This window comes from Tetrao urogallus (genome assembly GCF_951394365.1).
Source record: "Tetrao urogallus genome assembly, chromosome: 13".
Taxonomy (NCBI): Eukaryota; Metazoa; Chordata; class Aves; order Galliformes; family Phasianidae; genus Tetrao; species Tetrao urogallus.
In genome coordinates this window covers 15,270,438-15,286,534 of record NC_136826.1, presented here as the reverse complement: position 1 = coordinate 15,286,534, position 16,097 = coordinate 15,270,438, and the positions used below count along the sequence as shown (strand labels likewise).

Genomic DNA, 16,097 nt, shown 5'->3' with positions numbered 1-16,097 from the left:
AAATGAAGTCAAGCCAGGCTCAGTGGGCTCCCTATGCTATCCCCTCCCATAAAATGTAGCAGCCTTAGAAAGCTCTTTTTACAGCACAGACCATAAAGTTGCCACCAACTGTGTGATCTGCCTCTGACCAAAGTCAGTGAAAAGATTCGTGTGAGCTTCGCTGTGAAGTTGGGTTTGGCATCAAACATGTTATCAAAGGATGCTCCCCGTGCTGCAGGGAGGGGGGGGCACTGCCAGCAGCAGCCTTCTACTTTTAATTAAAAAAAAAAAAAGCATCACTGCAAATTCCACTGAAATGCCACAATGTGCCAGAGGCTAGAACACATCCAGTTAAAAGAACAGAGGAAAAGCAATAAAAAAAAAAAAAAAGGAAAAAATAGAAAAGCTTACAAATAGAAACAAAATCGAATGCTACTTTAAATTAAAGCCATGTTGACATCTAATGGCATCTCCCCCTGCTTCACTCTGGCCACGTCTGCTGCATCCACCTAGTGGCTCTGCAAAGTCCTGCACTCCATCCACCAGGGCCAGACCCAATTCAGTGATAAATTCTCCCCAGAGCCTCACTTTGCCCTCAGCATGGGCAGCAGGAACAGCAGCACACTGCTGTGCCCATGAGAACATAGGCAACGCTGACCAATGCATGAAGCACGCTGCATCCTCTAGAGGCAAAGCTTTGTTAGCAGCAAGTTAATTAACAGCATAGCAATAATGAGCTTCTTCCCTAGGGCAGGCAAGGCATGCAGCGTCCAGTGGGCTGAGAATAACCTCTGAGCTTCACTGCTGCCAAGGGGCAAGCGGTGGCCAAGAGCACCCATGCCAAAGTCACTCCCATGAGCAAGATACAGACTCATAACTCAATTAAATCATTACTCATTTAGCACCAGCCAAGCCACCAGCAACATGGGGATGTACAGATCCAAATCAGTTCAATACTTTGCTGTATGCTCCCCCAGCTATCAGAAAATCTCCACTATCTGAATCTCCTCAGCATAATACACCCAAGGAATTTTCAGAGGATCTCCTTGCTGATACCATCCTTGGTGGTCGGATTCATTTCCGCCCTGCAGCAGAACAGACACCTGCTTGCCCCTTATCACACTGCGTATCACAAGATGGGTAACAAAAGTAAGCAATGAACACACCTTGGAATAGCTGAGCAGCTCTGAGCTTACTGAAATCCAAGCCTCACTGTATTTAGCTTTGAGCAAAAAAGAGAGCTGGCCACCAGCATTAGGAGAGTAGCCAGAGGATTAAACTTTTCCGATAATGAAACTGAAAACGCAGAGGCAGTGCACCCAGCTGCCTATCCCATAGCTGTACTGCATTAAAAGTACAAAGAAACCCATCTGAGCATCTCAAAGGGAATGATTCTGCAAACCACGCTGCCATTTCAAAGCCTCCCTCTGAAGCCTCTCCCCAGCCCCAGCACAGAAAGAAATCCATTAGCAGATAGGAAAACATGGCAAGGCTCCCTGCTGCCATCCGGGCAGTGCAGCCCCCAGTCAGCTGCCTTAACAGCAGCACACACTGCACCCACCCCAATAGGAACTGAATAACTGGGTATGGAGACAGGGCATCTCCATCCCCGCCAAAAGCTCCTTTACTTACATACCCTTGAACTTCACTCCTGCGCATGGGCAGGTGCTGCAGACAGAGCTGCTGGCTGTGAGGGGAGCAGAAGAAACTCAGCAGTATCAGCTGTACTGAGTACTCTTGTACCCAGAGGTGCAGGTCTGATATGTTTTTGAGTGGTAAGTTTGTCGGTGTTTTACATTATTTGCTCTGAGCTTGTAGAACTAACCAGAAAGATCTCGTGTTCCTTTGAAGGCTGCTCCCATTCCTAGATTTGATTGTGCTGCAAACATCAGCTCCACATTACGTTCACATCCAACCTCATTTACACCAGCAGGTAAAGCTCCCAGATGTACAGTGCAATACAGATAGCAAAGCTGAAATCCAAATCCTTTTCTCTGATGACTTACACCTGCAGAGCATCCCCCACTCTGGGTGGAGGAGATGGCTGGAGCCTCACCCCCAGCCACCCATCTATTTCCACATGGGTCTCACCAGGCTACAAACTGCTTCTTGCTCAGTCTGCTATGATGGGTTGAAAACCCCAATGAGTTACAGGAAGGAAAAAAAGCATTGGGGAAAAATATTGACATAGACCAACTGTCTGTCTGTGCTGAGTCAATAATCTTCACCTCAACTCTGCAACCTTACAAAATAAAATCGCAGTGCTGGCTTCTGGGAGGGAATCCTAGAGGACGTCAGCTGTGTGACACCCAGACCTACTGTCTCTGATGTAGCTTCTACAAGAGAGAAAGTCCCAACTCCAAGAGGCACGGGGGTTGGATATCTCATGAAGTTTATTCATGCTGTGTTAGACCGTCCTTGTTTGTGGTAGGAAGCACAGGCTGATAGTGATAACTACATTCATGGTTAAAATAACAAGAAGAGAGGGAAGCACCAGGCACGTTTTCAATATGGACCCAAAACATTGGGAAGAAGTAGTGCCATAAGAACCATACCAAAAGTCCAAAAGACAGACAAGGGTGGCAGTGTTTATGTTCAGGTTATCATCCCAATAAAGGGATGGAAGATAAGTTTTCCATAATTCCAGAGGATTTTCATGACAAATAACCTTCCCTTATGCTTCATAACATACAGCAAGTTGAATTTGGAAAGAAATTTTCATGCCAAGGTCAGAAATAAAGGGGCTGAGACAAAAAGCCAGCACAAGAGCAAAGCCACATTTTTTCAGAGAAAACTCCTGTGGTATTTTAGGCTTCGATATGACAATGGTGTCTGAAGCCAATCATATTTACAGGATAACAGTAAGTACAAGTGCTTGCTTCCAGATATGTTCTTTGAAACTCAATATGTGCCAATAAGTTTAACAGAGAAACTTCCATTCCAGCACAGCTACAAGAAATTGCATTCTATCACTTAAGGGCAAAGATGTATGCCCCAGATCCCAACTGAGCTGTGTTATAACTGCCAGCTCCTCCATCACTGCCCCGTTCCTCTCTGAGCAGCTCATAGCTCAATTGTAAGAAGTCACTCTGGGCTCTGGTTGACACAAGAGTTTTAGCTGAGCAACAGCAGTACTTCAGGATTTAAAAACCCCAGTGACAATCTCTTTAAGTGACAATTGCTAAATACTTGGCTTGCTTGCCTTGAAAATTTTCCTCTGCCCTGCTATAACTCAGAAACATCTCTAGAGCAAAGAAAAGAATCACACCAGTATTAAATAATCAAGGAGGAGCTATGTTTAAGTACCTAACTATAGATGGCCCTAATGCATTCCAACTGCTATATCAAATATGAAAGTAATGAACAGTTTGCCAATGCTCAGTGACTTTGTGGTTTGGGTTTGTTGTTTTTTTAATCTTAAAGTCAGTTTATATACTGGTCTGGCAAAGGATGGGTACCTAACGGCTCTACTGCCATGGCTTGCAGTGACTTCAGCAGTGCTCTGTGTACTTATCCTCCCACAAACACATTCTCAGCAGACAGATCAAGGTCTCAGCAAGGTTTGGCAACAAAAGTGACAGCCCTGCCAAAAAATGCATGCTTAACACTGTGCCAATAGAAGTACAATAGAGGAAACACTGGAATCACTCTAGGATCACACAGCAACACAAACTACTGGTGCACACTTACATGAGTGCAACCCAACTTCCCAGAGATTTGGTCCTTGTGAAACCACTCAGGTGCCACTATGCATCTACGGGCTGTGAAATAACGTGGTGACACATCTCAGGCAACCACCAAGAGTGGCTCAGAAAACAGCTGAGAAGAGAGCCTCTGGCTGAATGCCACAGAGCTCAAAATCCATAATGCGATACGTTTCCAAAGCCCCAAAAAGATAAGAGTTACAGTGCAAGTACTACGATGACCTACATAAACACAGATCTTTTGTAAACAGCAGCCAAGAATGACAGGAACAAGCAGCTAACAGGAAAACATGACAGATTTTAATCATCACTGGCTTTAAGCAAAGTATAACACCTTTGCCCCCATCCCCAGCTCCACACTACCTGCACAGATCAATCAACTGTGTCTCAAGAAAGCCTCCTCTGCAAAACAAATATTACGTTACCACGTTCCATTTGCCCTTGGTGTTCAATCAGAACAGCAGCTTTTCTGAACAAGAAAGCCTCAGTTTCTCAGGAGGTTCAGAAATTCACACAGCGTGTTTTTAGAACATCAGGTCTCTCCTAATAAGTAGTAAATAGCCTCAACCCCGGGATTAAACACAGCCCAACTAGAACGAGTTACCCAAATGAGGAAAACTAGACCTCCTTGAGTACATCAGAAAGCACAGATGAGAAACATGTTTGGTGGGCACAGTAGTGATGGGTTGATGGTTGGATTAGATGAGCTGAGAGGAGTTCTCCAACCTTAATCATTCTGATTTTAAGTATATGCCTATACTTAGCATCTACTTAGAGGTACATTTTAGTAACGATAGAAGAGGAAGAAACAGTTTTCTTCCCTACCCCAGCCCACAAAACTTGAACTATAGATGGTCTCCATCTATCTCCCAAGGATGCTCAACATGCTGAGACAAAGCCGCCACCAGGCAATGCAACTCTGAATCCCACTGCATTATATGCTCAAGAAAAAAAACACAGGTCTTCACTTGAATGAGTGAGGGTGGTTTTTTTTCCCTCTGTTAGTTTTCAGCACAGTCCCTGGAGCACCAGGGAGCCAAGGGACAGCTGAAAAGCACACCCTCTAAGAACGACCCAAAGTAGGCAAAGCACCCAATAAGAAAAAAGACACCAAAATATCTGAGGCCCTGATCTCCCATCCCACCTACAAGGCTGATGCTGGGGCAAATCCAGAATTTCAGTTCTGAGCAACGTCACATACAGAAAGAAGAGTTGAACTCACCCAAACTGGTGAAGGGGCTTTCTCATCACGCAGCATTCCTCCCCCAACAAGTAGCCCAGGTCTAAAAGACATGCTCCCTTCAGTAACCAGCCCTTATCTGAGTCCAGGGCTCTAAACCCTGCTCCACCACTTCTGCCCAGGTAAGGAGCATGGGTGCAAACACTCCGCCTGTACTCTCTGGGCCAATCACTCCTCTTCACCAGGTGCTCAATTACCAGTTCAAGCCCTGACCTAATAGCTTCCCCACAGCTGACCTTTCCAATCTTACTATTTCTGTGATTCTGATGCTTAGTCCCCCCAGACACCAGTTTCAAGTGCTCTGAAAAGTTTTAAAACAGAGAACTGATGTGAAAGGAGAAAGGAGCTGGAAATCTGAGCCCTTGGGGACTGTTGGCTGTAGGAAAGGGGTAGCTTGCTTCCAGTACACAACCAAGCCCTGCTGCAGCCAGGAGCACAAAAAAAACAACTCACAGTCGCCGAGAGTTTTCCTCCATTCTTCTGCACGTAGATGACTGCGTCCCGCACCAGGGAGAAGAGGTTCAGGAGGACGTGCTCCATGTCATAGACACCACGCATGCCCTTGGTCAACCCCTCCAAGGAGCTGATGTAATCTCTCCAGTGACGGTCGATCTCACCAACCCCTGCCAGGCACCCATACGTCACCACGCCGCAGTACCCAGCGCAGGGCTTGGCCAGGAGCAGCCCCTGGCAGTGTGAGCAGTACCACATCTTGAGCAGCGCCCGCCCGCACTCTTTGCTGAGCTTCAGGTGGTCGGTGGTGTTTATCACCTCGATTCCCAGGTTGAGTGCCTGCAGAAAGACCCGCGTGGCCTGCAGTGACTTGGACACCTGCGTCATCATCATCTTCGGGTAGTTACCAAAGGCCTTGAGGTCTCTCCTGGCTGCGCGCAGGCACTCAGTCATTTCCACCGAGGGATCTGGGAAGCCAGGATTGATCAAGTGGGAGTAGACCAAAGGAAATAAACTATCAAAAAATTCATTTATCATGTCATTAACGCTGATGTCAGAGCCCAGTATGTACAGCGAGACATCCGTGAAAAGTTCTCCAACAAACTTCAGAGCTCTAGGCCCCATGCTCTTGTAGTGGTTCCTAAACATGCTGTTGGTGAAGTTCCTTGCGTGCCTCACTACGATCTCAAAGGCTTCTGCAAAAGAAAACAAAACAAAACGGGTGATTAGGAGATGAGCTCAGAAACAGGGGGGATAACTTCAGGTCCTATCACAGCTGCAGAGGCTGCTCCCATCCTGACCAGTGTGGGTCAGCCATGCCTGCTGCAATACTGAACATCTTCAGCCATTAGGATATTAAGAAACATTTATTCTCAGGAAGAGTGGTGCTGCACTGGCACAGCTGCCCAGGGAGTGCTGCCCTGGAGGTGCTCCAGAACCATGGGGATGTGGCATTGAGGAATGTGGTGATGGGGGTTGGGGTTGGACTTGGGGATCTTGGAGGTCTTTTCCAGCCCCAAAAACAATTTCCAGGTGAACGCCCACATCCTTTAAACATGAGCTGCATTTCAAAATTGCAAAAACAAGGATCTAGTTAACATTTCAGTTTTTATAGAAAATATTGATCCAAGAAAAGGGCTAGACTGCAATTTTGCTCTCTCCCTCTTTCCATATTGATTTGAAATTAACAGGAATTCTATCTTCAGACAGTTTAAGACAGAGATAAATGTTTGACAATCTACAGTGTTCAAAATCAGGGAACAGTAAATGCCGACATTACATTATGAAAAGATGTAGGAGTTTAATCACAGAGGAGATTCAGACCTAGCTGGTAGCACCACATGTCCTCATGCCACCTGAAAGGCCTCTGCAGCTCCTTAGCTCTCCTGAATCCACATTTTATCCTCCCTGGACATGGCAGGCCCACGGCCCAGTAGCGATGCTGAGCCTCCAAGCCTATGGGTCTCTGACACCCCACGACGCTGCTGCTCTCAGCCGTGTCACTGTGAAAACCTGCACCCAGTGCACCCAGGCTCGATTTGCATGGAAATCATCCATGTTCAATAATTAAAGGGCGTGTTTAATTTTTAAAGCCATAAGTTCCATTTTTTTTCTCATCGGAGATGCATCTGTGCGTGGTCTGACTCCTCCACACAGGGATCCAGGATCAGCACAGCCACAGGCAGTGCCGGGTCCCCAACAGCTCCCAGACCACCCCCAGGACTCCACACTGCTTCCCCCGAGCACAAACCATGCACACAGGGACCTGATGCTCCCTGCTGTCTCCCGTTCCGGCATGCAGAAAACTACGCTGTCAGCACTGATTGGAACAGAAATGACCAAACGCAACCATTCAGACCACATTTTCACCTGCCTGGTGCCAGCAACCCCACCAAAGCAGCAGTAGGAAAGCAGATTCTGGCTGCTCCACTATAGCAAGTTTTAAAGGAAAAAAAATAAAAATTCTTTAAATAGGACACAGGGATTATGAAACTTTTTTTCTCCTTTATCCTCAGGAGCACCAGAATAGCTTTTGCCTGAACAAAGAACACAAAGCACTTTTTGGGGCAGCGTTTTTAACAGTGCCAGGATTCTCATGCTGTGCTCACGGCTCGACTTTAACCTCCTCTCTGTGAGTTCCCTTATAAAAAGTCACCCCGTCTTCCCTCTCCTCGCTCCTCTGTGCTTTGCAAGTTACCATCAGAGCCGAGGGACCCTTCGCTGATTAGAAAAATATTCCAGGCTCCAATGCAAGGCTCCTACAGCGAGAGATGCTGCAGAAAGGAACTGAGAGCAGCGTGCATCAGAGCAGCACGCACACACAGTCCCACTGCTTCAAGGGTCGTGACACGCACATCGTTTTTCTCATCAAGCTGCCTGAGAGTGCCTATTTCGTGTGCCTCGGAGCCTTTGCATATACCCATTAGAGAGCGCAACAGGCACAACAAAGGCACACGGAGCCTCCTGCTGCCCCGCTAATAGATGTGAGAAATAATAAAACTTGGTCCAAAAAAAAAACAAAACCCCAAACAAAAAGCCTCCCAGATCCAAAATATCTCACACCCAAATCCCCTGGCGGTTGCTACAAGAGCACTAAAACCCAGGCACAACCCAGAGCCGTGCTGTGAGTGCTTCAAAGCGCAGGAAGTGTGTGGGTCAGCCCCCGTGCTCAGGGCTTTGCTACTGGGAAAAACTCATATCATGGCATTCCTGCAGTTCTGACTGCTGGGGGACAATTCAGGCTTTTATTTCTTTTTCTTTCTTTTTCATTTCAAGGATATTGTCAAACCCTGCCATTTAAAGATGCTGGTCCTCAGCTCTTGCCGAAGCAGAGCAAATATCCTGACAGCAGTGATGGGGCACACTGGCAGACTTGCACCCGCCTTCCAGCACGCATGGCAGCACAGGGTTCACGTGTTACTGTCTCCATCACTGTAACTGTGCGTGCATCACAGAGCTCAACCACTCTGCTCTGCCCCAGGGTGGGAGGGAATGGCCTCAAGCTGCACCAGAAGAGGTGCAGGTTGGATAGTGAGAACAATTTCTTCTCTGAAAGAGCAATGGAGCACTGTCTGCCCAAGGAGTCACTGTCCCTGGAGGTTTTCCAGAACAGTGGCACTGAGGGACGTGGTCAGCAGGCAATGTTGGCAGTAGATGGATGGTTGGATCTGATGACCTTGGAGGTCCTTTCTAACCTAACTATTCTAACTTCTCATTGCCAGGTGAAACCAAGGGAAGTGGTGCAGGACATGAGGCACAGCACCCCCAGCTGCAAAGCTCCATAGCTGTGCTGTAGATCTAGTGATGAGCTCTGGCAAGGGTGGTTTATTAGGGATATAAAGGATGGATGAAACAGTGAAACCTTTACTCCAGAGCACATTTATCAGGCAAGAACTGAAAAGTGTGGGCTCCCCTCAAGCCCCTCGGGGTGAATTGCAGTGGTCAAGAAGGAAGGACGATGCTGTGTCGCCATCACACTGACACATATGGGCAGGTGCCATCTCCAATAGGATCTTGTGGCACGTGAATTCATATGTTCCTAACTCAATCAGGTGAAGTTCCTACCTTCAGGTCCAGGGTTTCAAATGGTCTAGAGTCCCATATGTTTAAAATAAATGCTCAGCCACAAGAAGCCATACCACACACTTTAGCATTCACAGAGGGAAATTCCAATATTCATCAAGAAAGTCCCCCAAGTTTTTGCTTTTTTGCAAGCTCGCCAAGACATTTTCTGACGTGGCAATTGCTGTGGCACTGCTGGGAAACTGAGAAAGCAGCCATAGGCATCCATGTGTGAGTGAGGTCTGGAGAGGGAAATATTTCTTTAATACCTCATGGCAGCAGCCTGTATTCCTGAAAGACACACAAAGGAGCTCACCAAGAGAGAAACAACTGTTTGCAATAATGGCCTGGCTGCCACAGGCACTGCTGGTGAGACGAACTGTGAGCCATTTTTCAAACAGCAGGTAATATTTATTTACAAACTTGGAAAAGGTTTGCAGTATATTGAGCAGAAAGGAAACAAAACCCAAGAGTTTTTCCCCTGGCAGCAATAAGAGCAGACTCCAGATTTGTTCTTTTATGATTTACACTACTGTGCAAGTTTTTAACAACATTATCTGGAGACAAAAGCTCTTCTAGGCAACATAATTACTTTTGTCTGTAGCACTGCAAAGCCCATCAGATGGTGCCACTGCTGCTCTTACAAGGTTTGTTTCTCTGAGCACATTTGGAGCTTAGGAAATGGGTTTTTCACTCCTCGACTATGAGACAGCCATTTGGATTACTTTTGCAATAGTGTCATGATAAAATTTATGGACTCGAGCTCCCAAGGATTATGAGATTAGCTTCAAAGCATTTGTAATAGAAATTAAAACAGTTTAATTATTCTGTCTTCCCCCTTTCAAGCCATCAGGGCTCACATTTTCTCCCTTTGCTCCATCACCATTAGAGCAAAGAGGAGAGGTCCGTGTCCATTCTCCACAGCAGAGGGGGCTCCTCTCCCCCATGCCCTCCCACAGGATCCAAGGTAGAGGTTTCCAAAGGCAGACCTGCTCACCAGCCAAAGCCGTACCATTCTGCTCATCAGAGAGCATCTTCTCCTAATTATCTGCGTCCATCAAAATGCCAGGCTCAAAACCCATTCATTTTAATTGTTCAGCTTATTTAGTGCCCTGGCATTTGGAAACACACTCCCTGAAGTTTTTCATAAAAATACTGAATGCTAACTCCTCATTAGACCCACACCAAATGCCTCGAGAACACGCTCCCATTGCACTGCAGGTAGCCGTCCGACTGCGAGCAATTAGTCACGCTGCGGCTCACCCAGTTATTATTCATATCCTGCACACAAACCCCTTAATGTCAGGGCTCCGAGGTGCCACTCTCCATGTGGGCTTCCCAAGAAGAACTCCCAAGACAGACCACCTGACAAAGAACTCCTCAAAGGAGAAGTCTTTCCAGGAGCTTTGTGCTTACCACGCGTCTGCAGCGCTGTTGATTAAATATGGGTTGCACATCTATTGTATAATTTGTTTTTCGGAGCATCAAGGAATATTCTGCTTTGTGCCTTGACAGATGTGTGAATGCTTAAGAGAGTCGTGAAAATTTAATAAAGACAAAGTTAAAAATGCAAAGTTAAAAATGCAAACAGTCAAGGCTGGCACGAGGGGAGGATGAACATGATTCTTTATCAAAGCCAAGGGGAGCGGGGGGAATAAGGGCAGGCTCAGCTGAAGCTGAGGAAGCACAAGAAAAGGCAGAGAGGGATGTATGGGGCTTCTGCTGCAAGAAAGTGGCTCTTTCTTTAGGGGCAGTGGACGGATGGCAGGATAGACCTGGTGAGTTGAGATTGGACTGGATGATCTTAGATGACTTTTCCAACCTTAATGAGTCTATGATTCTATTTGGAGGCTCTTGTTTTGAGAAGATGTTAATCTGCACCATCCACTTGTGCAGAGGGCAGTGGGAGCACAGAGCTGGCAGGGCTCAGGGCCAGGGAGGAGCATTTCTCTTTCACAGAAATATGCACACTCCCAATATTTCATATCTTCCTCTTTCCCTCTAAAGGGAAAAAGTTAATTAAACCAATCCAAGAGGACAAAACAAATCACTGAAAGCACCAAGCTTTTGTTAGGTTGTAATTATATCAATAATGTGCTCAGAACTAATGTCACATCTCTGGGGAACTCTCACCTTCACCGTTGTTACCGCAAATATTTACACTCCAATTCACATCACTGTTCTCTCTCCATTTTGTTGCAAAAATAACAATCTCTACCCACCAGTGGGAAAAAATAAAGGTAAAGTGCCCCAGAAACCAGCTCTTGGTCAACACCCACACTTCTACTAATTGGAGGCCCCAACATCCAAAATAATGGTGTTATAATGACAGCAAATACGAAGCTTGCCTCTTAAATGGACAAATTGTGCTTGAAAGAAGACAAGTGATTCTATAAATTCTGTCTCAAATTTACAAGGTGAGTATCTGGCAGCCAGCTCTTCCTAAAACACAGGACACCACTATGTGCGCTCCCTGCATTTACCTTAAACTAAGATGTATAAGCTATTTCCAACATTGCCCAACTAGCAAATTCCTTTATTCATCAGAATCAATGAAGATAAGTCAAGCCACTGGGTTAAGTTGACTTGGAAAAATCTGGAAAAAAGACTTGTGGAAGTGCATTGGTCTCCTTCACTTCAGAGCAAGGCAGATCTGAGTCGGGTTTTCCAGGCTCCCTTTCATTTCAGAGGGCTTTTATCGGCCGTTAAGTCTCCAACAATGGAGAGCAGACTATTTATTTAAGAAGCAAATTCCTTCCTTTCTAATCTCTCCTGGTCAAATTCTCTTTAAAGTTATCTCAACTGTCTGATGAAAAGCAAATGGTAGAAAATCAGTTCTTGATCCCTATAGTAACATGAAGGGCTCGCACGTCTTTAAGGGTACCTGTTGGCTGTTTTTAAAGCACTTCAGCCTCAAGCCTTTTATTTCTGGTTTTGCTTCCTACCTGTGCTCTAGGAACTCAGGAAAGACATTTGCTCAGCAACAGAGTCAAACGCAATGAATATCGGTGTAATTTTCTTCCCCTAAAGAGCAGCTCTTCCCAAGACAGAGCAATGACAAGGCTCTCAAAAGCAATTTAGTGATGTCAGGCTGATTTTGTCTAAAGACATCTCAGGAGGATGGGGATTTCCTGCATGGAGATGAGAGTGTGGATCATTTCAAGAGCCCAAATGCTATCGCTCCCAACATATCGCAGACACACCAACCCCAGGCACCATCCCCAGCTCAAGGCCCCAGCTCCCAGACTTGGCCCTTTCCAAAAACTGGACTCTACCTTTGAATTAACTTGAATCGATCTCCCACACTAAATTTTTTATTCGCTCATTTTTAAGTGATGCATGGGCAGGACCCACGATTGAGACCTGATTTGATTAACACTCCTTTCCCAAAAGGAAATGTTTTATCGTCTCCTTACTCCCTTTCATGGTAACTGGAGTGCAGGATTAGAATTTGGCTTTCAGGAAGGCAACTCAAACACTGATGCCAGAAATCAATCCGAGGCCGCGCGGCCTGCTCCGCACAGACTTTCCTCCAAGAACATGAATAATCCCTGCAAGGTAACAGCGCTATTCATCTCTCCAAAGTTCCTCACAGGCGTAAATCCCTTGCTGAAGAAGGGGCCACTTGCTCAGCTGCCTTCCTAGTAAATTAAAATTCAGCTTGTTCTTTTTCTAAAGAGAAACACAAAGAGCATGGATCGATAAATTTACCAAAAGTTAGATGGCAGCTGGTTTGCTCAGTAATAGAGCAACCACTCTCAGACGTGGTTTAGCGCATAATCCCCGGATCAATATAAGTTTTGATTTATAAATAATGATAACAAAAGTAGCAAGGACAAATAACGCTTGTAAAAAGTAAACACTTTCTCCAAAGGATGCTTCCAGCATAAACCTCTCAGAGTAAAGACTGCATATTTCAAGGGCTGCACGTGGAAACAACACAGAACACATTGTCTGGCACCATTAAATATTCATCCCCAGCGCTGCTATGTTGAGACACGTGCGTTCTGCAGCTCAGTGCCTCCTGAAGGCACACATCCTGCACAGATGGACACCAGCGATGTGCTAAGAGCACAGTGGCATCTACCAGCATGAGTTGTGACCGTGGGCAGCAGGGAGGTGGGAAAAGAAGTTCCCTACCTTAGGAAATGACCCTTGGTAGTGTTTGCTAAGCATGCACTTCTAACTATGGAATCTGTTCTTCTGAAGAAAAATTACCAGAGTCACTTCCCCTCTGAACACCTCCACACAAGATATTTCCTTACTGCCAGCACTGTGTTTATTATGGAGCCTTTCCTAGGCATGAAAAAGAGGCTGGAGAGGATAATAAATCCCATCACCTGACAATGTTTTCAATTACTCTGCATGTTAAAACGATGCTACCACAAATAGGTTGCAAGAGATATGCTGCAAAACCTATTAACTTACTGTAAATCTATTCAAGCCAGGAATTTCACACCTTGCAGAATTTTACCATTAGTCCTGGGAATGAGTTTATTGCTGGACAGGGAGGGCATGAGCCCATGAGGGTCATTTCGAAGACACACGGCTCCACGACCTGGCCAAATAGGAATAGGGTTAGGGTGTTTAACGTGGTAGTGCTTAGTGCTTGCACACTTCCCTCTACATTCGCCACCAAATAAAAGGGCAGATTTCTTTTTCAAAGCTTCTCCTCACTTCCAGATGGAAGCATTGCCATCTCTAGGAGGTAACAACAGCAGATGTACAATTCAGGACCTGACTGTATTTATATTTTATATTCACGGAGAGGAGAATATTCAAGGGAATGAAGCTCAGGGTCAAATTCAGAGAATCCTGACCCAATCCCTGCCCCAAGCCCACCTGTGCTTGCCAGGAAAAATATTTTCCCTCAAAAAGTTCTTCTTCGTGTCTTCTTGTCAAGAATCAAAAAGATTAATTTCCTGTGAGGTCTGCACTTAACCGACTGGCTCAGGCATGTCAGAGACAGATCCTTCTTGATAACGGAGTAATGGGAGCTGTTACAGCCCCTGAAGAAGGAGCGCAGCCGGCCCATTTTCTGCTATCAGAGCTGATTGTTTGCTGCTGCTCCTCCACTGGCACTGAGAGAGGGAAGCTCACATCTTCCCATCAGCATCCACTGCTGCAGAGCCTCCCACAGCAGCAATATGGAAGAGGTTGGTGGAAGGAAGGAGAAATTAAAGCCTGGCAGCCTTGAGCCGTGCCCACATCCATTCAGCTTCATTACCTCGAGGTGAAAGCTCTCGACTGAAAGACCTGCATGATTGGGACCAGCATTAGGAACCAGTCTGGCTCTTGCCATGAAGAGGGGCAAGCATTCTCTGTGCAAACTGCATCCCATTCTTAAAACAGAAAAGTGTATGCTGATAGAAGGACATAGCATCCTTCTGCGCTCGCTAAGCCAAAGTTGCTGCTGAAAAGCCTCTCTCCCTTTCTCCTTCTGCCAATTGGATGGCATTTTATATACACAAGATATCTGAAACTGCAATAAAACCCCAGTGACAAAATAAAACTAGCAATGGAAAAAGCAGCTCCTGCTCGGGGCGGCAGTGGGGGGGGATGTTAGAAGTCTTCTGTAGCAAAAGCCATTGAAGTTCGCAAACATGCAGCTCTGTGCAAACTCCTGGCAGACACTGAGTCCCCCCTTGGGTCAGACAAAGAGCCCACGGACGCCAGGGCTGCAGAGCCTCCCCATAAACACTTCCACTTTAAGCCAGTTTAACTGGAAAAGGTCAAGACCAGTAACAGCACAACATGTGTTATCGGTTAAACAAAGTGAGCAGCTATCAGTTAAACAAAGAGCACTTAGACACAAACCAAACCAAAGAACCTCTGTATTCCAGGCACCCAGACGCATCTCTCCTGCCCTGCCGAGCCACTCTGTTTTGCCTGCAGCCTCCATGAAGTCTGCACAGTGATTTATTCTTTAGTTGTATATGAAAAAACAACTACCCAGGTAAAGAGAGTACAAAAGTAATGAAACAACACAGGTAGCAACATCCAAAGCTACTGATGCCACCAACATCTGCTGCCCAGAGTTAGCTGCTATGTTTCTGATTTCCCATCAAAAAGCATCATCTCCTTACTGCCCAGTCTGTATATACAGCGAATCATAGAATGGCCTGGGTTGAGAAGGACCAAAATAACCACCCAGTTTCAAACCCCCTGCTATTTTCTCCCTAAAAAGCTCAAATGGAGATACACATTAAACAGGCCTTTACCAAGCAAGTCTGCTCTTTTCATGGCACACGTTTCCATACTCTTATGAGTATGGAACTACGGGCAGGATTAAAACCAGACCATTCCTCACTCCAGCAAATGAGACCTGCAGGAAAACTTCGCCTTCGATAGAAGCTGAGCCTATTGCCAGGTGCTGGAACTGCTCTCACTGCTTGCAGAATCTGTTGAAACAGATTTGCAGAGGGGATAACGTAGGATTTCTGTTGAGAATTTAAAACCAAAACAAACTGGGTTCTCTCCGCTGTGGGAAAAAGCTTGAAAATGTGACCCGCAGTGCTGGGAGACAAGAAAGGCAAATTAAGTGAAACCTCACAACGTATCGTTTTTCAAAATTGCCAATTTTAATGCTGATCACATTGTTCTCAGGACTTTAATCATGATTTCATAATGCCCTGAGGTTATGGGAACCAAAAACCACATGCTTGTGCTGAAATGAGACAGCAAAACATTCTGCAAATTCATCTTTCCTATGCTCATGAAGAACACTCATGTTTCACTCATCTTTAACCGCTAGAGCAGAACATTACCAGCATCTCACTGGGACTCACAAGCTTCAGCTAACGTGAACAACTGCCACTAAAAGCTGAAAACCCCTCGTGTGTGCACCACCATTCCAACAGCAACAGGACTCTGCTCCACTTTGTCCCCATGCAAACACCCCGAGCAGAGAGGTGTATCTGCAGCTCTAAGCGGGGCAAAACCAAAATCAAAATCATAGATTGAAAAAATAGAGGTGTCAGTGACACTGCAGAAGGTGAGCATTTCAGAAGGTACTTTGAGGTGGATTTGACTGCACACAGTCTTCCTCCATTGCAAATACAATTTATTTTTTATTTTTAAAAGGTCTGGCTTAAATTACCAGCCTTATGATAACTGTACTTGAAGTGGGTGCAATTTGCTGCCTTACAGCTCATGCCAAG

General features: G+C 45.8%; 1 protein-coding gene across 1 annotated transcript in view; it reads right to left on the bottom strand.

Annotated features, from left to right (window-relative positions):
* The window catches only part of GPC3 (glypican 3), a gene marked incomplete at both ends in the record, with an annotated part of 113,276 nt that overhangs the window by 60,928 nt on the left and 36,251 nt on the right, over window positions 1-16,097 (bottom strand). Inside the window, one exon of the mRNA XM_079542048.1 lies at window positions 5,377-6,071. Coding sequence (XP_079398174.1) covers window positions 5,377-6,071 — 695 coding nt within the window. The remainder of the gene's footprint in view (window positions 1-5,376; window positions 6,072-16,097) is intronic.